Source organism: Lampris incognitus, chromosome 2 (genome assembly GCF_029633865.1).
Source record: "Lampris incognitus isolate fLamInc1 chromosome 2, fLamInc1.hap2, whole genome shotgun sequence".
Lineage (NCBI taxonomy): Eukaryota > Metazoa > Chordata > Actinopteri > Lampriformes > Lampridae > Lampris > Lampris incognitus.
This window is the reverse complement of record NC_079212.1, coordinates 116,261,410-116,288,141: the sequence shown is the minus strand read 5'-3', so window position 1 is coordinate 116,288,141 and position 26,732 is coordinate 116,261,410. Positions and strand designations below refer to the sequence as shown.

General features: G+C 42.9%; 1 protein-coding gene across 2 annotated transcripts in view; it reads left to right on the top strand.

The window, feature by feature from the left end:
- arfrp1 (ADP-ribosylation factor related protein 1) overlaps positions 1-26,732 on the top strand; it is a 52,411-nt gene that overhangs the window by 15,405 nt on the left and 10,274 nt on the right. Inside the window, exons 7-8 of one of the 2 annotated variants that reach the window (XM_056273619.1) lie at positions 11,316-11,365; positions 26,477-26,572. In XM_056273619.1, coding sequence (XP_056129594.1) covers positions 11,316-11,365; positions 26,477-26,572 — 146 coding nt within the window. Of the gene's footprint in view, positions 1-686; positions 1,714-11,315; positions 11,366-26,476; positions 26,573-26,732 lie in introns of those variants that run through there. The other variant, XM_056273620.1, reaches the window with a different exon arrangement.

Here is a 26,732-nt window from a genome sequence, read left to right as displayed (position 1 = left end):
ACGGTCTAAGAGTATATCTGTCGCCATCTTACAATGCTGTGATTGCAACTATTCCCCAATCCTCTGTGAATAGTACACATGACCATTGTAACTCTAGTTAATAGTCACGGCAATTTGCATATGAGACTGATCGTTAGTTGGGGTCGTTATGCAACTGTAATATTTATAAAGGTGGGGATACCTGCCGTCAGTTGAGATTTAAGAAGTCATGTAGATCTGGGATTTCCTTACCTGGATTACTGAGCACGCATCAAGATGGTCACTGTCAAGTTTCTAGTTGCTAAAAGAGATACTATCAGAGTACTGAATATTGCTTTTTAAGTTAGTTACTGGTAAATGAACTAGTGTTCATTTATTTTATTTACTAAAACAATTACATACTGGTAACTAACATAGAAGAACTAGTGTTTATTGAATTATTAGTAAAAGATAAAAGTAACTAGTCACAAGGAAATGAGTAACTAATGCTTGTTCTAATAGAACGAGTATCTAATTTTAGCAACTAGTAGCTTTACAATAGCAGCTAGTGACAGAGTAGGGACTAATGTATGAAAAATAAATAGTAGTGTTTAAATTTTAGTGACAACTGCCTTACAATGAATAAATGATAAAATGGCTTGCCATACTGTATGGTCTTAACTTGCACACAAGAAAGATATGTGCAATTAAAAGTCATTTTCCCACAGGGATGGGGTTCATGAAGGTATTGAGTGGATGGTGAAATGTGTGATCAGGAACATCCACCGGCCACCAAGGCAGAAGGATATTACTTAAGAAGCGAGCTACAGAAACTGCTCAGAAACACCTGGACTTAACACTCATTTTGCTCTCCATGAAGACCTGCAGTATAAAACCCAATAGCGCTCCTCTTTCCCTGTGTTTGAGTGACTGCTGTGAATATGAGCCATCAGTTTGGGTTTTTAGTTTACAGACTTATTACAGATTGTGTGTGAGAGTATTTGTATTATTATACATCATATGAGATGTGTATTGACTATACAGTTTTGAAGCAGTGTTGTCTCTTCTGCTCGGTGTAGGGATGGTTTATTATCTGACCCGCCACTAAACCTCTGTTTCTGAGGTTTACTGATAAGTCGATTTCTCATCCTGTCACTGTTTTGTGTAAAACTGACATTATTTTTAGTTCTATCATTGATTTACACAAATACGATTTGTTTTTTGTTTTTTTCAAACCTGTTTCTTTTTCTCTGTGCATAAAATGAATATTGACTAACTGGTGAAACCATCCGTTGTAACTAGTTGTACAGCTGACCGCCCTCAACTCCCAACAACCCATAGTCTACTTCTCGTAATGAAAAAATTGGCCTAACTTATGGTGGACCATTTAACATTTTCACTTAAATTTTATATATGGAGTGATGTCAAATCTCAACAGCAATGTCCTCTGTCACAGACAAATAATACGTCATTGTAATAAACCTGGAATTTTAGAAAAGCAACCTGTCAGTAATCATTTATAGGGAGACTGGGGATGGTTGTAACACTTTTTGTCTGTTTGTTATAACGCGCAGTGTTAGAGCTCTCAAATTTTGACACAAAGAGTGCTACAAAAACGAATGTTTACAAAACTATATCACAGAATTAATTAACTGATGTCAAATACAAGGAGTTCCATTGCTACAACCCCCAGTACTGGGTTGTAACACGACATATGGTAAGTTGTAAAAATAAGAAACAAGAATTAAAAATTGAGACCACACCACAAAATATGCATCTAAATGTATTTATTGTGCACGTGCCAACACTTCAGCATCTGCCTGGGATTCACCAAGAACAAAATGAATTTGCCACTGACTTTTAAATCACTTTAAGAATGATTGTGATCCACAATATTGAGCTGTTGCTGATGCTTTTAAAACTTTAGAGGAACTTTCTTCTAAAACATATGTACTAGGCTAAATGAAGAACAGTGTCATTGTGTTTGTATTTGCCCTGGAAGTGGTGCTGATCTTTAACTTTAGAAGTGCTTTCTTAAAGAACATCAGCTATGCAGTGAACAAAAAAGTGTGTGCGTGTGCCTGCAGGCATGTTATCCATTTAATCAGTCGCAGTGGTGACAAGTCTGCCAAGGGTGCATTTTCATGGATCCAGAAATTGCAATTTACACATCTGATCCACTCTTCTTTGGGTTTGGAATTTCCAAAGGACCATGCACACAAAGCAGAAATCTTCTTCATCTGAGGTGTCCGAATGTTAATCCTTGTCCTTCTTGGGTCTTTTTTGGCTGGCCTTTTCTCTGCATGATTTTGTTTGTTTTGCCTCTTTCCAAAAATTGCCTTCAAAAAGGCTTTTTCTTTTTTTAAGGCAATTTTTGGAAAGATTTTTTTAAGCCAATTTTTTTGGGGAAGAAAAGAGGAATAGTAAAAAGAATGTCAAAACATTCTTTTTTACTATTCCTCTTTTTTTTCTTTCTTTTTTTTCCCTCCAAGGCTTGCTTAACCAGTGTATCTGTATAGATGTCTGACTATCTCCTCCTTGTGGTACCTGTGGTCTTTCTTGGTCCTGCTTTGGGAAATGGTCTTACAGTAGAGGGACTGAACACTTTAGTTGAGGACTCAGCAGGAGAAGAGGAGGAGGCCGCAGAGGACGTCTGAGGCAGGGTAGAGGCTGCTTTGTCCGCAGAGGATGTCTGAGGCTGCAGTGATTGCAGAGGATATCTGAGGTAGGGTGGAGGCATCTGTGTCCACAGAGGATGTCTGAAGCAGGGTGGAGACTGCTGTGTCTGCAGAGAACATCTGAGACAGTGGTGGCAGTTGCTGGGAAGCTGCAGAAGCCACTGAAGCTGGTTCTGGATGGTTAGTGACTTGGGAAGATGCAAAGTCATGCTTCTGAAATACATCTGGGTTAATTGACCAAATGTCTTTGGATCTGAACCAGATCTGATGTTGCTGGGTGATGCAGCTGTGGACAGAGCTGTCCTCACAAGACATGGCACATTATTATTATTATTATTATTGTTTTATTATTACTATAACCTTTATATTAAACAGGGAGGGCCATTGAGAGCAAGCTGTCTTTTAATAATAATAATAAATCAATCTTATATAGCGCTTTTCTAATACTCAAAGTCGCTTTACAATAAACGGGGTGAAACAAGACGACAGATAAACATAACACAGACATACAGGGGTGGATGGGAAGGGGGGCTATGAGAGGGAGAAGCAGCAGCCACATATGACGCCAGCAGTACTCTCCGACTTGGACAGATACAAAAGGGAAAGAAAAACAAACATCAAAAATCACATACATCACAGATGTTCTTTTACAAGAACGCCCTGATTATAATACATATAAAAGAACATGAGAAGTACAGTATACGTACATCAACAGATAATACAACAAACAGGCCAGATACATAAATGGTCATAAATTTAAAATGGTCATCATCTTGGCGGCATTCATCCTCATCCAGGCATCCCCAGCTGAGTTCAACATCTTCAATTGACCATAGGCACTTTGATCTAGCAGTTCAAGTTTGTGTGAGCAATGTGGGGGTAGAGAAAATAGCATGATCCTGTTTGCCTTGCAGTAGTTAACTGCTTTCACTGAAATGTGTGAGCTGTGGTTGTCAAGCAGGAGTAACACCTTTTTCTCTGGGCTGAACTTAGTATGCTTGGCAAAGTGCTCCAGGAACAAGAAAAAATAATTTTGCCTCCAGCCTGAGCCATTACCACTCCCAGCACTACCAGGTGGTCCAAGGTAAAAGAAGAAATCCTTGTTACGTGGGAAACCAAAAAGGGTGGGATGAAATTTCCCAGTAGTTGCACTGCATATTCTATTGAAACCAAGGCATATCTCTCAGCAGAAGTTATTGATCCAATCCACTTCAATTCACAGCATGCAACTACCCAGTCAGTTGTCTGGACATTGGTAACACCAGTCTGATCCATAGTCCATATATCGCATCCATCAAAGCTATACCTCTCAATAACATCCCCAAGCTTCTTGAAAAATGCCTCCACATTTGTATGGTTAAAGCTTGTAGCTCTCCCCAAGCTAGTGTCATGATGTTTCCCGTTTCAGTCCAGTCAGTCATTTTACAATGTCTCCTAGTTTAGTTCACTCGGTCATTTTCTCATTCTGCTTTCTAGTGTTTTGATCTTAGTTTTGCTTTCCCTGACCTCACCTTTGTACTCCTTGTCAGATTTTGTTTGCCTCATCTATCTGACCTGTATTCAAAACCTCGTGGCAAGTAAAAGTCTGTTTTTGTTCATTAAACTGAGGGTTATTGAACCTCCCCATCTGTGAGTCGTGTGTTTGGGTTCTCTCCTGTCAGTTTCCTCCAGGAAATGTAACAGTACGAACTGGCCAAACATGAACAGCCGACTCAGATTCCTGTCTGAATAGGCTGCTGGTGCATACAAGAGCCCTTTCACACCTTTACCATCCATTTGCTTCCATAACGGAGGCACTTCCGTCTACTTGTCCCGAGCCGCTTCTAGCCCAAACCTGTTCCTGGGAATCTGCCTAGCCCTGGTAAGCCCTTGTAGCATCATCTAGACAGGCATGCTTCATGGCAGGATGCAGTCTGCCTGCCCAGAGCTGGTTCCTACCCCAAACCCATTTTGGGGAACCCGCCTGGCCCTGGGAGGTCCCCGTAGCATTAGCCAGACCAGTCCGTTCCACAGCCCGGTCTGTCTGCACTTGCCAGCCCCCAGCCCTGCGCCACGAAAATCTCTGCTGCTCAGCGCTACAGAGTCGCTGCTGCTGAGTGCTAAAAGGTCTCCGCTGCCCAGCACCACTACTGAGGTCCAGCCCTTTCCTGAGCCATGTCGCCTCTGCCGATGCCCAGCCTGTTCCTGGACCTGAGTCGTTGGCCATCTCTGTCAATTCCCAGCCTGTACCTGTTCCCAAGCTGTCTGCCGTCCCTGCCGACGCCCAGCCTGTTCCTGTTCCCAAGCCGTTGGCCATCCCAGCCAATGCCCAGCCTGTTCCCAAGCCATTTGCTGACCTTGCTGATGCCTGGCCTGTTCTCAAGCCGCCTGCCGCCTTTGGCAACACCAAGCCCAAGCTTGGTCCTGTGTCATTGGCCATCTCTCCTGATGCACAGCCTGATCCCGAGGCATCAACCACCCTTGCCGATGCCCAGCCTGATCCCAAGCCATACACCACCCTTGCTGACACTCAGCCTGGTCCCGAGTCATCGGCCATCCCTGCCGACACCCAGCTTGATTCCAAGCCATCAGCCACACCCGCCAACATCCTGCCAGACCCCCAGCCATTGGCTGTACCTACCAACGTCCAACCAGACCTCCAGTCATAGGCAGCACCTGCTGATGCCCTGCCTGACCCCCAGCAGTCAGCCGTCTTTATTTACACCCTGCCAGATCTCCAGCAGTCAGCCATCTGCGCTGACCCACAGCCAAACCGCCAAGGTGAACAGACGGTCGTCTTTTGAGGTTGCCTGGTTCCAGCCCTCCCAAGAAGGCCAGCTCCCCACTTCCTGTATCCCCTGCAGCCCCGCCTCCAGAGTCTGCAGCATTTCTAGTCGCCCAGCTTCCTATTTCTCCAGTGGCCCAGCTTTCTGTGTCTCCAGTGGCCCAGCTTTCTGTGTCTCCAGTGGCCCAGCTTCCTGTATCTCCAGTGGCCCAGTTTCCTGTGTCTCCTGCGGCCCAGTTTCCCGTGTCTCCTGTGGCCCAGCTCCTGTGGGTTCCTATGACTCCAGAGGTCCAACCCTCAGCTTCCTGTTTACCCAATTCCTGTTCCCTCGGTCCTGCGCCCTCTGACCAGATCCGCTTGCGCTCTGCCCAGCCACCCCGACTCTGCATTCCTGGTTTCCTGCTCTCTGGCCAGCCACTCAAGCGCTGCCTTCCTAGTTTCATGTCCTCTGGCTGGCCACCCAAGTGCCGCATTCCTGGTTACCTGCCTTCTGGGTGATCTCCTGAGCAGTCTTGCCCATATTGCCAGCCCCCAGAGTGGTCCTACCTACATCGCCGGCCTCCAGAGCGGTCCCGCCCATGTTGCCGGCCTCTAGAGCAGTCCTGTCAGTGTAATGTTCAGCAGCTCTTCCCTTGTGTAGGCAATCCGCATCGTGACACATAACAAATAAACATGGAAACAACTAAAAGTACCAGAGCACGAAAAGATGGCAGCCACTTGCAAACGCCACCTCTCCCCAGCACCAGTTCAGAGCTAAGACTAGGTTCACGTCAGTGGAAAGGGAGTATATGTAAATGCTATGTAACCTGTGTCAAACGATCCAGCCTGTTTTTTCGAGTGTCTTGCTCAGTTTTGATCACATTTTTGTTTTTCCTGACCTTACTCCTTGCTGGGTTTTGTTTGCCTTGTCTGTCTGACCTGTGTTCCGAATCTTGTGACAAGTAAAATACTGTTATTGTTCATTAAACAGTGTTATTGAACCTCCCTGTCAGTGAGTCATGCATTTGGGTCTTCAGCTGTCAGTTTCCTCCGGGAAACTTAACAGCTAGTTGCCTTCGCACTTCTCATGGACAAGTTAGGATGCCTTTTCATGAAGCCTGATAACCAATCAGGGCCTGCCATGTTCTCATCCCATAACTGGGGGTGTTTGATGTTGTACTCCACTGTAAATTGATATGCAAACTTCCTAACCTAAAGGAAAGTAAAAAATACATACACATAAAGAACTGATACATACACTAGTAACCGATTCCTACTTAGGTATAACGCGCTCAGAAGGCCTTTCTCATGTGGAGTGAGTCCAAGATACAAGTCTGCTGCCTCAGTTAAGTAACCAGTTAGCATATCCTCTTGCTGCACATTGAAGACTTTTTGACTGCTGTGATAGCCCACACTGGGCAGTTGTCTTGATCCTTGTTCTCTGAGGTTTTGTGATTTCTTGCAGTATCTGCTCAATGTCACATGGCAGATAGAGTATTCTTTGGCAACGGTCCATACTGTCTTTCCCTGCCTCACCTCATCTGATGCAGATTTTAGTACATGTGCAGGCACACCCCTATCGGTTTTCTCACCCACTGTCTTGGCATGCTGAAAAAAGGAGTAAGATAGAGAAAATGTGTTTAGTTGTCATTGCGGGGTTAGTTGTAACACATTTTCAAAAGGTGCTACAACCATCCCCACCCCTGTCAGACATTGTTTAGCTAGCTGTAGCAGCATGGTGGTTTGAAATTAGCATAGATGAGATGCCTCACATTTTACTGAAGAGACTACTCTCTAATACAAGTTACATAATTCTAATTTAAACAGTATCAGTACTAATCAAAATATAGACTTGGTCCAAAAAAATATTTACCTGAAAATCAATATTTTGGCTGTAAAATCTCCATACTTCTTCACACAGCTATGCAATTTCACATGCAAGGTCAGGAAGGAAGTGGTTATATATGAAATTAATCACATGATTCTTAGGTCATCCCTTCTTGGTGAAAGTCAAGTCAAGTCAATTTTATTTGTATAGTCAAATATCACAAATTACAAATTTGCCTCAAGGGGCTTTACAGCAACACAGCATCCTGTCCTTACACCCTCTTGTAACCACCATCCCTGGTCTACTATCAAGGTGTCTGTGTCGGTGCACATGGACAGTGGCTTTCACAATAGATGAATTTTATGTTTGTCTGGAACTAACAAGTGTTTTCTCTAGTTTTTAGTTTTAGTTTTAGTAATTAATCAGGACTCACCTTTTCAGACTTGCTTTCATCTGTGATTTATGTGGTTTATGATGTTTGTTTTTCTTCCCCTTTTGTATCTGTCTTAAGTCAGAGAGTACTGCTGGTGTTGTGTGTGGCTGCCGCTTCTCCCTCTCGTAGCCCCCCTTCCCATCCACCCCTGTATGTCTGTTATATTTGTCTGTTGTCTTGTTTCACCCTGTTTATTGTAAAGTGACTTTGAGTGTTAGAAAAGTGCTATTTAAGTTTAATTTATTATTATTATTTATTAGTTTATGCCTCTTAGCCAAAGGTGGGATTTTCATGATTATTACAAATTAAATAACTATTTTGCATTAGGAACCATCCATCTATCCATCCATTATCCAAACCGCTTATCCTGCTCTCAGGGTCGCGGGGATGCTGGAGCCTATCCCAGCAGTCATTGGGAGGCAGGCGGGGAGACACCCTGGACAGGCCGCCAGGCCATCACAGGGCCGACACACACACACACACACACACTCACACCTAGGGACAATTTAATATGGCCGATTCAGCTGACCTACATGTCTTTGGACTGTGGGAGGAAACCGGAACACCCGGAGGAAACCCATGCAGACACGGGGAGAACGTGCAAACTCCACACAGAGGACGACCTGGGACGACCCCTCAAGGTTGGACAACCCCAGGGCTCGAACCCAGGACCTTCTTGCTGTGAGATGACCATGCTAATCACTGTGCCACCGTGCCCCCCCCCCCCCAATTAGGAACCAAGCAGCATTTTTTCACTGAGATAAGATTTCAGTTTCATGTGGAAAAAGAAAAATCCCAGAAAGGTTTCCTGGTGCAAAGAGTTATCATTATCAGTTATTATTAAGACCAATACATTCCAGTCTGGGTTATTTTTTGTACTGCATTTGAAAGGTTATGCTACACATCTTCACAGTAGTACTTTGCATCTTTGACACTGTTTGTCCTGGTTTTTCTTCAACTCGGTGATAAACACAGCTGAAGTTGGTCATAATCTTTACTTGTCAATAAATAATTGAGATTTTGATTCTAGTCTCTCTTCTTGAGAAAGATGAATAGACATACGTATGGTCAGTTTTGTTTCAAAAATATATTTCAAAATTATGTATTCAAAATGGTACTGGGTTTGAAGCCATTTGTGTCTGGTTAGATGAAGAAATGGGTTTGTCGATCCATATTTATGAGCTGGAGCAAGGATTTGGGCACATCTGTTGTATCAGCAATTAAGTATATTTTCTCTCACAAGTCGCTACTGCAGTTCCTGTCCTTAATGAGTTTCCTGTTCAATGCTGATTGGACAGGATATCACCGCAGACAACTCTAATGCATGACACATTAAATCTCAAGCCCATACTTTCCAGTGTACATACCAACATCATATAGTCTGCAAAAAATGAAACGTTTTAATGTGAAAATTATAGTCTTTCTTGTTTATTAAAAATTTCAATTTTAGATGGGCCTCAAATTTTTAAAGATTCATCAGATATAGAATATGAATATAAAGATATATATTGATAATATAAATAAAATATGAATATAAAAGGAGAGATGCACAAAAATACACTGATTTTTTTGTGAAGTTTTCTTTTACATGTGTTATGTTCGATATGGGAAACTTAAATATATTTGAAAGTCAGTTTGAAATTAATTCCTTAGGTCTCACTAATACCACATGAAATTATGTAACAAAAAAATCATGTTCCTACATCAATTTTTTATATTGCAAACATTATACATGGTTAGCTAATGGCCAAATAGGCAAAGTTCCCACCATTATTTATCAATGAATTATGTATGAGCTTTGGGTAATGACCGAAAGGGTGAGATTGCGGATACAAGCGGCTGAAATGAGTTTCCTCCATAGGGTGTCTGGGCTCAGCCTTAGAGATAGGGTGAGGAGCTCGGACATCCAGAAGGAGCTCAGAGTAGAGCCGCTGCTCCTTCGTGTCGAAAGGAGCCAGTTGAGGTGGTTCGGGCATCTGATTAGGATGCCTCCTGGGCGCCTTCCTTTGGAGGTTTACTGGGCACGGCCAACTGGGAGGAGACCCCAGGGTAGACCCAGAACTCGCTGGAGGGACTACATGTCCAATCTGGCCTGGGAACGCCTTGGGATCCCCCAGGAGGAGCTGGAGGGCATTGCTGGGGAGAGGGACGTCTGGAGTGCCCTACTTAGTTTGCTGCCACCATGACCCGACCCCGGAGAAGCGGCTGAAGATGAATGAATGAATGAATGGATGAATGTATTAGAATGACTGTGGAACTAATGAAGGTCAGAGTGTAACCTGCAGAACGTGTAGAGAGGTAGGTTGCTTAGCAAGAATATTTCAGTTGAATTTAAGTCAATCAAAAAAGATTGGGTGAACAAACATATTTTACAGGTTTGCTCGAAATCAAAAAATGACATCTTAATATAACAACTAAAATACCAGATTTGCAGCATCTGAATTATGGCTGTTGTTCAGGGCCAACCTTTATTGGTTTATTTATTTCCAGGCTACGTAATTATTACAGTCACCAGGAGTCACTGGACCATTTGTCCCACAATGCATTTCACATGAATGCATTGCATCGATGCCATTCCCTGAGTGACTTGTAATGTAATCAGCACTACACCCAGTTTTCACATCAATAGGGAAATGCACTACTGCTGTCCTTTATATATCTAGTGTAAACTGATATTTGATTAGAAAAATATGCCTCATCACAGTATTTTGTTTTGAATCCAGGTGTTAAAGATGGATGTTGGGAAAAATGCCCAAGAAAAGGCACATGCTCTCAGTCTCACTGCATGACCACACCAATCTATAGCACTGACTCACTTACAAGAAGTGATATATCCTCAAGTCATTTCGTGTCCCCTCAGTCCGAGACTTATAATGTCTCTGCCTGTCCCTATGGACCCTCTTACTGTCAGCATGCCTCTGAGAGACTTCCCAGACCCAGCTCCAAAGACAACTCCTCACCGAGGACATTATCTCCTCTCCCAGCATTGTTCCTCCTGGGTAGGACTCCACCTCAGACATATTTTGAGTTTCTCAGTTTTGTTACATGACAGAAATGCGGATACGGAGTCGAGATGCGGAGATGAAAGCTCGCCTAAGATAGAACTAAGTCCATTTCTTTACATAATTAGATCAGAAAAACAAAAGATGTGTCATACATCTATGTCAGGTGCATTTAGATATTAATTTCTAGCATTGCAGCCCATTTTCACAGCTTCTTTTATAAAAAAAAATCTATATTTGAGGTGCAGATGGGTGAGGCAGTAGTCTGATCCAAGGAGACAGAGGAGAGATGCAGGCCCTCTTCACCCCCCCCCCATTATTATCTCTCTATCTGAAAACCAAATTAAAAAAAGGGACAGCTTTTAAGCTTCCATATCAGGGAGAATAGACTGTGTGTGTGTGTGTGCGTGCGTGCGTGCGTATGTTGTTATTTACGTTTATATGGGTGCATTACTCCCACTCATCCCCTTGCCCCACCCCTCTCCTTCCCAGGGGTATGTTGTACTCCCCCTCACCATCACATGTACACCATTGGCTGCCGATTGTTTGACGTAGACATGCGCTCAGGCTTTTGCCCCGTACCACTCAGGGGCACAAATACACACCCAGCACTGTGTCCTCTCCTCCTCTCCCTCCTGCTTTCTCACATGCTCTCCTCTTCTCCATCCAGCAGCATCCTCTTTCACACTCCACCTACAGCAGCCATGACCAGCACAGTATCAGGTAAGACATCATAAAACTCCCTCACTAGGCGACATCTCTCTCCCATCATCTGGTCCGTTCAAATGCAGCTAGCTGTTTGAAGGGGATGCGGATGTCTTGTTGCATTGGTTTAGGGGGAATATTTGCAAAATTTGGGTAGTGAAGTAGCAAGCATTTCTCCACCCTCATGCTATGGGTGGTTTCTATATGCAGATTGTGCAACATTGTCATGGCAACTGAAATTTTCTTCTCTCAGACAATGCTGAGACATGAATACTAAATAACATCGTACAACGAAGTAATCATTGAATTTATTGAATTGTCTACAGACATCCCACTGTACCAATCACCAGTCAAACAAAGCAGCTACCTCTGATTCAACACCAGACTGGTCATGACAGTATGAAGCTAACCACTAACCAAAAAAAAAAGAAAAAGAAAAAAAAGGGCTCCCAACGAGTCTTGCAATGCGGCAAACTAAAATTTTCCATTTGTCCCGCATGCAGATGACACCCTGGTGCAGCAGTGTCTGAGGACAAATTTTGATGTAACTTGTATTTTCACCTTGGCTGAGATCATAATGCTGAGTAATCACATTCTTGAGAGACCTATCAGTGTAATGGAATAGCGTTTTTTCCCTTGTGAGTGTTTTAAGTGTTTGTGTGTGTGTATGTGTGCGAATAGCTCAAGAATGTTCATTTGAGAGTGTGTGTGAGTGTGTTTAGATGTGTATGTGCCTATGTGTATCTAAGTAGTGATTATGAGAGTAGTTAAGTAGGACCAAGGACGCTATGAGGGAATGAGGCCTATGGCGTCACCAGGCTGTTATGAGTCTGCATCATATGTGTCACAGCGGTGCCATGATGAGACTGTCAGTTTTTGAAACGCTGATGCATACAGATCTAAGATAAGAGTACATGCAGATATGTATGGTCACAGGCAGATGCTGTATACAATTCGGTTTTGTATTTGGTGGCTTTGATTCTTTTTGTCTCTTCCTGGATTCTGTTGCTTGTTGACAATAATACCACACCTCAGAGGAAAGGGGCAGCAGCCTTTTCCATAAAAATAAACTGAAACATTGTAAATTTGTTATTAGAAAATCACCTTTACAAGATTATTTAACCATATAATATCATTTTATCAAAGTAATATATTTCCTTGCACAAAGCTTTTGAATAATTTATTAAGCATTGCATGGCCTATGCCCCAATATTTCCCTGTTCTTGCGCTAATGATGAGTGCATTTGAATGAATCCTCCCGGTTCTTTTCAGATATGCATACACGGTTCATCTAATGCTATTTAACCTCCCCAGGAAGCTTCTTCATGAAATTATTTCCTTTGAGAAGGAAACAGGAATTCACAATCGATGCCATGTTATGCCAGCAGCTCACAGTTTGGAGTCTCAGCATGAATAATTTACTCATTTGCTTCATCTTCCAAACATATTTGAAATAAGACACTTTTATTTCCTTCTTAATATTGGCGTGGCAGACACAGGCAGCCATTTTGAGGCATCTCAATCGAAGAAACAGGGATGGGATTTCTACAAGTAAGCTGAAGTGGTAGTGTTGTTGCTATATTTCCTGTCATGTTTGGCAAGCAGTCGCCTTGTCCTGCTTGAAGATGGTACTGACAAAATGAAGCAGAGTATTCTGATAGACTCCCCTTTTTTTCTGTCCGCCTACTGTGATGCAAACGGTTGGCCACATATTATATGCTGCCATTACAACGGTTTACTACTCAATATTTTAGCTACCCTTTGTGAGAATAATACCAAGGACACATATGGATACATCGAATTAGTTTTGTAATTATTTCTGCAGTATTTAAAAGCTAACATCCTGCCCTGTATTTTGGTAGATGCATTTTCCAATGGATTTTTTTAAACAGATTATAGTTTGTAGTCAGTTTAGCCCCTTACTCATCTTCCCTCCATTTTTCTTTTTTTGACTGTCAATAACAATTTTAAAGTGAGAGTAAGTGGCTATGAATGAAATGTTTGAAAGTTAGAAGGAGAGTCCAATCTATCCATACTGCATCACACACGCAGTTTCCCTGAAATGGTCAGGAACACTTCGTGCATGGGGTCGTGCGTGAATGGAGGAGTTTAGGGATGGATTCGGGAAAATCTGTACCGCCAATCTCTAAACGCAAGACCATGTAAAGTGCCTTTCACGCATAGTTCCCAGTAAATTATTGGGAAAACCTTTCAGGCACCGCTAGTGATTTACATTATTCACACATGCAGCTACATTCAGGAACAGTTCCACCCTGCGCCTTTTCACACATGCCGGACTAGATGGAGCAAGGGGCCGTCCAGCAGATGGCGGTAATGCAACACTTATGGATACCAACCGCTCAACTCAACAGACGAAGAAGAAGGGGCCAAGGCCAGATGTACATGTGATCAACGCGTCTGAAGGTGTGTCTTATTTCCAGCAACATGGCGGGCGCCATTGTTCTCGTAACGTATTTAATATTTAACGCGAGACAATAATTGTATTTTTTTCGTGAGCTAACACGCATCTGAGTTTTCAAATAAATCACAATGTCCTTGGCCTTGCTGACCTCTCAGGGAAGCAGAGACATCATGACGCATCATAATGCGGTATGATGTCGGTCATTACAGAGATGTCCATTAGGACTCATTAAACACCAGACACACGGATTCGTGGATTCAAATACGTCATCAGCGGAGTATTGTGATTGGTTCGCTCGCTCCACGCGAAAGCACCTTTCCTCAGATGGACGTAACCCTTTATGCACGCTTCCCTGCATTATTATTGCTTTCATTCACAACACAGCCTTACCGGCATTTCCCCTGAAATGCTGCACGGTCTTGAGGTGGGAAATTGGCGGTACAGATTTCCCTGAATATCGATCCCTGCTCCCATTCACACATGACCCCATGCAGGAAGCGTTGCTGAACATTTCAGGGAAAGACTGCAACGCGTGAATGCACCTGCAGGGCTCTCAAGTCTCACGCATTGGGCGTGAGACACACGCATCTCAACACGCTCACACGCCACACCTTGTATTTCTCACGCAGAGAATCAGGGTAACGCCCACCAAGTTGCGCCGCTATTTTTATAACAGTGGAACAGGTAGGAATCAAGTGGATTCCCCATAGCGTTGAGAAGGGCCTGCCACGCACCAGCCAATCAAATTTAAGAATATAGCTGCCGAACAGCCAATCAAATAATAGCATTGCTGTATTCGGGTAAGATTTAGATATTCCCGCTACAACAACTTGACAGAAGAGGACAGCTATCTTCTAACTTAGTCACAAATCCGAAGTAGGACGACAACGACGTGGGAGAAGACCATATCCTATGTGTACAGTAAGTTACTGTACTTACTGTTTTACTGTAAGACAGATTGTAACCTGACATCAACCCTGTCGTTTGTATTCATAATGAACATGTATATGTGTAGCCCGTGGATTTAGATACCACACAGGACACAATTACTTCCGGGGTTCTTGTAGTTTTAATTTTATTGTTTGAACCTTCGAATGCAGATCGTTTTACTGAGTGCATAAATTCCTGTGTCTTTCGAGCAAACAGCTCATAAATGTTCACAGATGTGGCAAGTTTAACAGAAAAGATTTTAAACGGAAAATAATAAATACAAAATACAACATACGGTGCAAAATACGGCAGTGGACTATGTATGTTAAACAGGGTTTAACAAAGACATGTGGAACTTCCTGAAGATCGCGCAACTTCTCACTCTGTCAGTTACCTTTAAACAGAATTAAAATGCATATAAAACCTTTACATTTCCCTTACTACCCAAATACAATGGCATGGTGTGGCTTTATGCACGCCAACATTACCTTGTCATGCCTGCAATGGCGAACAGTGGTCGACGGCTCGCGCCCAAAATCACCGAATATCAACTCCAGTAGCGTCTAAATCAAACCATCTTGTCAAATTACCGACATACAATATTGTTTGGAATAATGTTACAGGTATATTTCACAAGATATTTACCCCTACTTACTGCGGAGTCAGAGCACCGTCACACCGCAATCTTCAGGTGCTTCACACAAGAAAAAAAGAAAGAATACCCAAGATGCACTTGGATAACTTGCAGAAAGAGTACCCAAGATGCACTTGGATGACTTGCACGGAGTTACAATAAAAGTCCGCAACACTGCCACTTACTGGTCAAAACATGCAATGACAACCAAAACTATAAAAATACACTCACAATCTGCTTCACAATTTAAATACATCAAATGACATTTTACATGGCTTGACAGTGTAACAATTACATATATTAACAGTTAAACTATACTAAATTTAAGTGGAAAATCATTTAACATGTTTAACAGATTTACCACCCGGCTACATACTCCCCTGCAAATATAGTCAACGTCCTCGGTGACTACGAAACATGAACTGACTCAAATACTCCCTGCAAGGCCTTTTCAAAGAGAGCAGCACCCAGGCTTGTCAAAACCTTAGAGACCATGTCTGTGCTGACTGAGACTGCATTACTGGCTGACTTTGGCAGATGAAATGGGTTTGAATGAGATCCAGCCATTTCCTGCTTGCTTTTCCTAATGGCAGGTTTAGGTGCATAGGTTCTACGTCCTGCTCCACCAGCATCATCTGTTAGTGCGGGCCTATCCCTGTTTTCAATAATGGGCAAGTCACTGTCGCTAACATCTGGATGCACATCATTAACACATTCTGTTTCTGTGCCACAATTTCTCATATCTGAATAACCTTCCTCAGGTCCTTCACCGTCACTCTCATCTGTGGGTGCTGTCACATGTAAACTAACACTTTCTGCTGCAAGAGGCAGGTTAGGTACTTGCACAAGCCGGCAAGGGATGACTTCCTCAACAATAACAAAATCAGCCTCAGGTGACTCAGGCTCATCCTCAGCTACAGGCTGTGTAGTGGTCTGTAACCTAGTTCTAGTTCTTGGTTTGGGAACTGGTTTTGCACAAGGTCGCAACTCTGACCTATGAACTCTTTTAATTGGACCTCCCTCAAAAGGTTCAACAGTGTGTGTGGTACCCTGGATGTCAACTACCTTGTAGACTGTTGAGGTCCATGTGTCCTGAATCTTATGTCTACCGGGGGGTCTGTGACGTAGGGAAACCAACTGACCAATGTCCACAGGAGGACAATACACCTTCTCATTTTGCAGTGAGATCCTCTCAGCTGCCTTCTGCTCTGAGTACTCTCTGGCTCTCTTGTGTGCCTGTCTGAGTCTCTCCTGATGAACAGACAACCAATCCTGTTTCCTGTCTGACACACACTCATGCCCTAATAAAGCATCTACTGGGAGATGTGGCTGTACCCCGAAAAGCAAATAATAAGGCGAGTACCCTGTGGTGGAATGAGGAGTGACATTATAGGCATATACTACTTCAGACAGATGCTCTGGCCAACGCTTTTTTTTCTCTGGTGGGAGTATCCTTAACAAGTCATGGAGTGTGCGATTGTATCTTTCACACTGACCGTTTCCCTGTGGCCTGTAGGGAGTTGTCCGTGTCTTTATAACCCCATAGAGTTTGCACAGCTCTGCTATAATTTCACTCTCGAAATTTCGACCTTGGTCTGAGTGCAGTCTCTCTGGGATCCCATATTTCATGAACCACTCCCTTAGCAAAACTTTAGCTGTCGTGTCAGCCTTCTGGTCTTTGGTAGAATACGCTTGTGTGAACTTTGTAAACACATCGGTCACAACAAGGACATTTTCACGGCCATCTGAAGCTGCCTCCAACACTGTAAAATCAACAGCCACCACTTCTAGAGGTCGGGAGGCCAGGAATGCCTGAACTGGAGCATGGATTTTTGGCTGAGGCATCTTGGTCATAATGCACCGCTCGCAGTTTTTAACCCAGCTTTCAACATCCTCGCATAGCCCTACCCAAAAACACCTCCCTCTTAGCAAGTTTACAGTGCGCTCTATGCCCTGATGTCCCATGTTGTTATGTACATTTTCTAGAACTTGGCCCCTCAAACAACTACGCACGAGTAACTGCCACACTTCTCCATGACGTGGGTCTGTGATAACCCTGTACAACAACCCTTCTCGTTGTTGTATGCATCTCCATTGTTTCAACAATCTTTTCACTTGACTAGACAGGGCTGCTCTCTCTCTGGGACATGGCCTCCTCCCCCGATCCCAAAATGCCCTAAACTCTTTTAGGGTGGGGTCACCGGCCTGAAAACCTACCAGCTCCTCTCTGGTATAACCTGGCAGTGTGGGGGTGTTGCCCTGTTTAGTACCTGTCTCACCAGACCTCGACTCCCCAGCACGGATCTGTCTCACTTTGTAACACTCCAGACCTCTAGAGACAAGACCAGGATCCAGAACTGTTCCTCGCTCAATCAGGTTACACACAGTGATACAGTCGTCAAAATCCGAGTCAGGGTCTGTTTCAGGCTCCCCTGCAAACTCCTGCCTAGAGAGAGCATCTGCGGCGGCATTACTGCAACCAGGACGGTACTTAACCTCAAAATCAAAAACAGACAGTTGCGCTACCCACCTCTGCTCTATAGCACCTAACTTGGCTGTCTTGAGGTGGCAGAGGGGATTGTTATCAGTCAGGACAACAAACTTTGAACCAAGCAAGTAACCCCTAAATTTTTCAGCAACTGCCCATTTTAAGGCAAGCAACTCCAACTTCATGCTACTATAATTTCGGTCATTCTTCTCAGCCTGGCGTAGTCTGTAGCTAGCATATGCTAGGACACGTCTGGTGTCACCTTGCTGCTGACACAATACAGCGCCTAATCCATGCTGACTAGCATCTGTCTCAACTACAAATGGTTGTGTGAAGTCGGCAAAACCCAAAATGGGAGCAGAGGTAAGTTTTTCCTTTAACTGCTCAAAGGAAGAGTCACACTCTGGTGTCCACATATTACAAAACTGGTGACCTACTTTCCCTGTTTTTTTCACACCTGAACATTTGTTGACTAGGTCATGCAGTGGCCCGGCAATCTGTGAGAAGCCTCGAATGAATCTCCTGTAGTAACTACAGAAACCCAAGAACGACTCCAGCTCTTTGGCAGTGGTTGGGACCTTCCAGTTCTTAACAGCAGAGACCTTGGAGGGGTCAGTTCCTATACCTTTTGCTGACACCTGATGACCCAAAAACTTTACTGACTGTTGTAGAAAAGCACACTTCTGCAACTTCACCTTAAGGCCCGTCTCTGCCAGTCTCTTAAACACAGTCTCAAGTCTCTCCAAATGCTGCTCAAATGTCTCTGAAAAAACCAAGATGTCATCTAGGTAGACCAGGAGTATCTGAAAAATGAGATCATTCATAGTAACTTGCATAAGTCTCTGAAATGTAGCTGGACCGTTACAAACACCAAAAGGCATTCTCACGTACTCATACAGACCAAACGGTGTAGTAAATGCAGTCTTAGTCCGATCTCTCTCATGCATAGCTACCTGGTGGTATCCGCTCGCCAGATCTATGGTCGAAAAGAACTTTGCCCCTCTCAGCGCATCAAAACTCTCATCAATTCTCGGGAGCGGGAATGCATCACGTCTTGTCTTTGAGTTGAGTTTCCTGTAATCGACACATAGCCTCAGACTACCATCTGCCTTTCTCACTAGCACTATGGGCGAAGCATAAGCACTGGAGCTTTCTTGAATGACCCCTTTTTTAAGCAGCTTGCCAATATGTTCCCTGACTTCACTGTACTGTGTGGGTGGGATTCGTCTGTATGGCTGTGTTACAGGTATGTCATCTGTCAGATGGATCTCATGTTGTACTTTGTCAGTGTGGCCTAAATCTTCATCTTCTGTTGCAAACACAAAAGAGTACTTCTCCAGTAACAAAGTCAGCTGTGCTTGCTGTTCTGGGCTACCACAAAAATTGAGCTTGCCGAGAATTTCCTGCACATCTGTCGGTGTTTCGGGGTGTTCACTGATACTCACTTGTTCAGTGTCTGCTGAGATTCTCTGGAACTGTACCTCACAAAGCTCATCACTTTTCACACAGTCTACCTGAGTCAAAACCCCTAGCCTAGTCCGTGGCCTTAGCCAGATATCTTCATCAGACATGTTCATGACTCCGACTGGAAAAATGTGATTGCCCGATGAAACCAAAGTAGGCACAACAACCAAACCTCCAGGAACGGGGACACCCACAGACTCCAGCAACAAAAAAGAACCATCCTCACTCACGGTCCTGAGTCCCCTAGCCATAACTGTAGCAGCAGATGAAGCAGGCATATGGACTACATCCTTACCAGCTACCCTAGCGAAAGAGAGTCTGTCTGTTGCATGTACTGCATGAAGATGATTAAAAGCCTCTCTCCAGTTTGAGTCAAACCTCTCCTGCAGTGTGGTGTCAAACTCAGTGTGTACTAGCTCTCTGCATTTTTTGACAATGTTCATCCCTATTAGACCTGGAACAGAGGAAGAGTGTTCAGAATCTTTAACTATCAGAAAACCTCGCTCTGGGATAGTCAGACCCATGGCTTCTACATCAAGCTCCACATAGCCCATATAGGGTATGTCTAATCCATTAGCTGCAGTGATCTTTAACCACTCAAATGCCGGGTGAATGTCTTCGCCTTTCACTGACAGGTGTTCCCTGAAAAAACTCTCAGAAATTGTACTGACCTGGCTACCAGTGTCAAGTAAGCAGGACACTGTAACACCTCGTCGTTTCACCTCAACAGTTTTACATTCTCCGACTGCACGCTCTAAGATCCTGCTTCTGTCTGGAGTCTCTTTTGGTGAGCCAGCTTCCTCCCCTCGAGTTGTGTGGCTCATGACAACTGAGGGTGCGAGTTTTCCTGCACTACATAAGAACTAGGTGTTGCGTCCCCATGACCCCCTCTGGCCTGTGAGCATTTTCTTGCAATGTGACCTATGCCTCTACACTTGAAACAGATAGGCTGACCATCTGGTGTGAACTTTGGCTGGGGTCTAGGTCGTGGCTTGGGCTCTAGGAATGTCTGTTGAGTGCTGCGCTTACTCAGTTCACCTACAGCAAAGGCTAGATCAGCGAGTGTTTTCCCTAACTCTGCTAGCTGTTTTTCCTGATGGGCTACTGCTCTCCGAACATCATTTAATGCAGTACCTTGGTCATTGTTTGTTTTAATAGTAGAGCACTGGGTTTCTGGAACCTCTGATGTAACTTGGTTGCTCTTTATGACCCTGGGACGATGAGACCTGCTGTCCTCCATCTCCCACAGGAGGGCCTCGTTCCTCACATCTAGAAGACTGCTCGCTGGTTTTTCCCCAACCATTTTCCTGAGTTCACGCCTGAGTGCTGCTTCTCTTAAACCCTCAATAAACCGGTCTCAGAGCACAGTTTTCTCATTAGGTATTACATCTGTGGACTGTTTCACTACAGAGCTCAAAATCTGGGATAGTGCATGGGAGTAGTCACGGAGGTCTTCTCCATCAGTTTGGTTACGGTTGTAAAAGGTCTGCAAAAGCTGTGTGTAACTGCGCTTTTCCCCAAATGCATTGCTCAGGTAAGAGTATAAATCACTGGGCCCCACTGATTGACCCCCTCATGCATAGTCTCACCTCTTCTAATGCAGGGCCACGCAATAGAGATAGTATATAGTCACATTGTTCTTCTGTTGTTTGCTCTCTGTATCTTAAAACCCTTTCAACCTCTTCAATAAACTCTTCGATAGATCTCCTGTCTGTACCACACCCCCCACTAAATGCTTGGATCTGGCGTTCTCTTGGAACGTAGATGTATGAACGTGTGGGTGCACTGTTATCACTTGCTCTCTGAGCCCTTGCTTCACCATTTAACCTGGTGAGCTCATCTCGCAGTCTGGCGAGCTCTTGCATGGTGGTCTGCATTTCTTTTGTAGCACCTTCACCTATACCCGTTATGCCACCTGAGGTGTGGCCATTATCATTACGTGAACTCCCTTCATCACCAGAATCACTAGACATAATGATATATTAATCTTTACTCAGTCCAGTATAAATGAGGATATTTAGTTCAAAACCTGGTTCAAGGATACTACAAGGACAGTCTTTAACTTGGAGCCTTGCTGGATCTTGGTCTTTGTAGCTGAAGTTAGCGCTAGAGTCCTCTGCGCTGGTACGGAGTCGTGTGAAACAGGAAGCACCAGAACCTCGTAGAGCCCCTCACGTCGTCTCTCGCTGGTCACCACCTCCACAGCAGGATGGCTTCGGACTCAACACCAACGGACGTCACCAGCAATCTTCACCACTGCCGTATTTATTTTATTTTTTTTAGTAAAAATAAGCCACTCTGTTGCCAATTTAAAAAAAAATTTTTTAGCTACACCCCACTCCTGGTACCAAAATTATGTAGCCCATGGAATTAGATACCACACAGGACACAATTACTTCCGGGGTTCTTGTAGCTTTAATTTTATTGTTTGAACCTTCGAATGCAGATCGTTTTACTGAGTGCATAAATTCCTGTGTCTTTCGAGCAAACAGCTCATAAATGTTAACAGATTTGGCAAGTTTAAGAGAAAAGATTTTAAAAGGAAAATAATAAATACAAAATACAACATACGGTGCAAAATACGGCAGTGGACTATGTATGTTAAACAGGGTTTAACAAAGACATGTGGAACTTCCTGAAGATCGCGCAACTTCTCACTCTGTCAGTTACCTTTAAACAGAATTAAAATGCATATAAAACCTTTACATTTCCCTTACTACCCAAATACAATGGCATGGTGTGGCTTTATGCACGCCAACATTACCTTGTCATGCCTGCAATGGCGAACAGTGGTCGACGGCTCGCGCCCAAAATCACCGAACATCAACTCCAGTAGCGTCTAAATCAAACCATCTTGTCAAATTACCGACACACAATATTGTTTGGAATAATGTTACAGGTATATTTCACAAGATATTTACCCCTACTTACTACGGAGTCAGAGCACCGTCACACCGCAATCTTCAGGTGCTTCACACAAGAAAAAAAGAAAGAATACCCAAGATGCACTTGGATAACTTGCAGAAAGAGTACCCAAGATGCACTTGGATGACTTGCACGGAGTTACAATAAAAGTCCGCAACACTGCCACTTACTGGTCAAAACATGCAATGACAACCAAAACTATAAAAATACACTCACAATCTGCTTCACAATTTAGATACATCAAATAACATTTTACATGGCTTGACAGTGTAACAATTACATATATTAACAGTTAAACTATACAAAATTTAAGTGGAAAATCATTTAACAGATTTACCACCCGGCTACATATGGGCTTACTGCGCATATTAAGTGACATTCTCCTGTTCTTGTTCAGATCACCAGTTCTACCTGCACTGAAAAATGATGAATTAAATAAACATTTTATTTGTATGAATTTATGTAATTTATCAGATCAGACCCCCGTCCCCACCCCAACCAAACCCCCACCACCGCCGCCGCCAAAATCTCACTCTGAACTCAGTTCAAAACTTGAGAGCCCTGCACCTGATTCATGTCAGGGGAAATGCCGGTAAGGCTGTGATGTGAATGAAAGAACTAGTAACATTGCAGGGAAGTGCGCGTGAAGGGTTACATCCATCTAACGAAAGACGCTTTCACGTGGAGCAAGCAAACCAATCACAAGACTCCGCTGATGACGTATTTGAATCCACGAATCCGTGTGTCTGGTGTTTAATGAGTCCTAATGGACATCCCCGTAATGGCCGACATCATACCGCATTATGATGCGTTATGATGTCTCTGCTTCCCTGAGAGGTCAGCAAGGCCAAGGCCATTAAGCTAACTTCCTCTTTTAAGAAAGCAGCAGCTAAACAAATATCATAGCATATGTTTGGTGCATTTTATTACAACCTCAATTTAGATTGTAATAAATTAAAGTTCAGTAATTTTTGCACTTGATATGTTTTCAAAACATTGCTTCCATTACTTGGTAATAGCTGAAGCCCTTTGAGTCAGGACAAAACATACTGCTTGCTGTTTGACAGCCAGTGTGTTGCAACAGTGCCAGTGAAGCAGCACACTGACTGCACTAGATGCCATTTTGAGCAGCAGAGGGCGGGTTTCATCATCAATAACAATCCTTTGTACACGTTGAAGCAAGTGCCAATGTCACCAAAGCCGGAACAATGTAAAGAGAAAAGAGATGGTTCACAGTGCATCACAACCCTTCAATACTCAGGTGTTGTAGGATTGTGATTGTATGCTCTCCGCTTTATTGCCTATGCACAAGATTACTTATTTAATGCACACCGTAATATCAGGCACATATGTTGCACTGGCACTGTTACAACACACTGCCCCGTCAATCACCCATGGATGCAGTCCTCCAGCCGAAAGCTGTTGATTTTGGGAGAAGTGCAACAAAGGTGAAGAAGATATGAAAAATATAGTGGACAGATCTTTAAAAGGCGGACCTAAAACTCACTTGAGTCATGATTTGCATTGCATTGAATAAAATTATTGGGTGAGCATATGTTAATCTATTAGCCATGCATTTTTTATTTGATAATAAAGTATATGTTATAATCATATGATTGTTTATGAGTATTACTTACTGAATTCCTTACTTAATCTGCTCTCAGCTGGTTATGCAGATTTGAGGTATGAAACCAAGGTGATTGTTCCCTTGCTAACCGTCCCCTGGCACATGAATAGGGACACAAAACAGATTGGTATGTAACAGCTGTAAACAGAGAGAAATATGTAAAAGCTGCCCTTCTCTTATGTGTTTCATCAGTTTTTAAACAACAGGTTACTGTCAAATTTTTCGACTGTGTTATCCCACTTTGAAATGTGGATAATCCAGATCTAACCTGAGCCCTGCCACCCATGTCAGTGAAATCATTATCTAATGAAGGAAGAATCCTTTTTAAGGAAGTGAAACACTGTTGGGTGTGATACCTGTTTGTGTAGTTGAACAAGGGATATTGCATACAGAACATATTCTGAAATCACTTGGAAAGATTTCTTTTTAGTCGGATTTTAAAAATGATCATACTCTTAGATATGAAGTCAAAAGAGCAACGAATTCATGATTTCTATCAGGTATACTTTCACTTCCTGGATCACTGTAACATTTGTTAATACCCCCTTCTACTCTAATATCCTTCACTAAACACAAGATGCATTGTATGTGGTTTGAAAACATTCTTACACATTTACTGATACATCTTTTAATATTCAAGATGTTCTTTCTTTTAATCAAAGAAGGTTGAATCAGTTCATCTGGATACAATGTTTATTGACAGATACGTTTCATCGCTCAACTCCAGATGAACTGAATCAACCTTCTTTGATTTCCTTACCTGGATTATTGAGCATGCATCAAGACATGCTTTCTTTTACGTTTGCATTTATTCAACAATCTTTCCTTAGCAACCAATCTTCTTGTCAACCATAGCCCTAACCTCTTCAATCTTAGCAACATTTACAGGAAATTGAATTGCGTATGATGAATGTTTCAAAACACAGTTGGTCACATGTCCACAGGAATTGCAGACGGTTTAAAAGTAGCCGAGCAACTTCATTGTCATTGGTATCTCAGTGACACAACAAAAGAAGTTGCTTTTCCTTTATGATCTGGCAGTTTCAGAGCTACTCTCTCCACCAGCATGTAGGCAACAGTGGATTCAGTAGGTTATAATAGAATGACTATAATATGTAACTATAGCCCATTCTGTCATGGTCATAGGTTTGGTTGGGAAGTTGATGTGGACATTTCCTAATTTCTCTTATCAAGTAATCATATCACATGCGAACAGAGCACATGTGCATGTTTTTTTTGTTTGTTTTTTTGTAAATGCATATTTCCACAATTTTTAAAGAAAATGTCATAGTAGTAACCAAGCAATGGATTTTCACATTCACAGTGCAGTGCAGTTTCTTTCTTTGTAACTAATTTACATTTGCATACCGTTTTGCATGTTTGGTTCTTTCTGCCTTGAGGAACAGACCAGCTGATTTGTCTCTCAGTTGCCTTGACTACTTCTTAAACTCCAGTCTAGCCTACACAAAACAAACAGTTGATAACAAGTCAAATCCATTCGATTTTTTTTTTCAGGAGGGACTGGTGGAAAGAATATCCAATAATATGCTATCCAAATAATGGCAACATTATGTAAATATATATTTTTTTGTATGCCCTATGCAAACATACTGTAATATTGACAAAGACAATTTGTTGCAATTCATGAATGAATCGGTTTGGACATGATAGCGTAACAGTTTGTGGGGATATGTGCATATCATGCCCACTTAAATTTAAACCTATGAATTCTGTGGTAAATGCTAATGCTAATGCTGTAAATGCCGCTAGAGGAGCTGATCATACCATTCTCTGCATCTGAATCTGTATCTGTGCAAAGGAACAAATCGCTTTACAGAGGTCCACAGTTTCCAGTGGGTGATTATCCAAAGCAATATAAGCTATGAATTCATGTTCATACAGTTGCCATTACAAGGGAGAAGCAGCCTCCTTCAAAGCCTAATTGCTTCATTGACTTTGGAGGTTTTGGGTAGCTGCATCAATATCCATTTGGAAAGGAGGAAACTCTACCCACCTTATGAAACCATTTCACTTTGCACACACCCACACACACATACACACACACACACACACACACCAAACCACCACACATCCCTCCCAGAGTACCTACATATAATTATAATCTTCAAAAGGTTAATGGAAGATACGTTTTAAAGTCCAACTTTACCTGAGAAGTGTTCAACCAAATGAACAATTATACAATAAAAGCATCAATAAAACTTTTATCACTGCCTGATAAAGGCAATACCCTTCTTTATTAAATAAATTTCGCCCTGTCTTTGACCTTATTCACAATCGCTTCTGTTTTAACTCGGCCCATCCAAACACAGGTAATACAAATGAATCATCCATGTGATAACATATACATTTTGAGAGGTGATACGCGCTCACACGTGGAACACATGGCATGACACCCTTGAAGATTGATTTCAATTATGTACTGAAAAAGGAGCGACAACATTTTTCCACAATATTTGCTTTTGGATTGCTTCCTACATAAGACCATAACAGTGGCTTATGACTGAGCCATAGAGGAAGCGACACTGGCCAAGCGAGACGTATAGGGTTTCACAATTTAACAATGTCTCGCTAATTTGCTGCATGGATTGAGATTGCTCTTTTTCACTTCCCTGTCACAGCCTACATGGACAAGATAAAGGAGATGTCCATGATCTCTCTGCTCTGCTCCTGTTTCAACAAACAGCCACACCTCATCAAACTCGATCAGCATGGAGGTATGTGTGTGTGTGTGTGTGTGTGTGTGTGTGTGTGTGTGTGTGTGTGTGTGTGTGTGTGTGTGTGTGTGTCTGTCTGTCAGTCCACCGTATATCTCTGGAGTCTAAAAAGCAGCTGTCTGCCTATCAGACCTCCTGCCAACACCTTAGTCTGCCCATC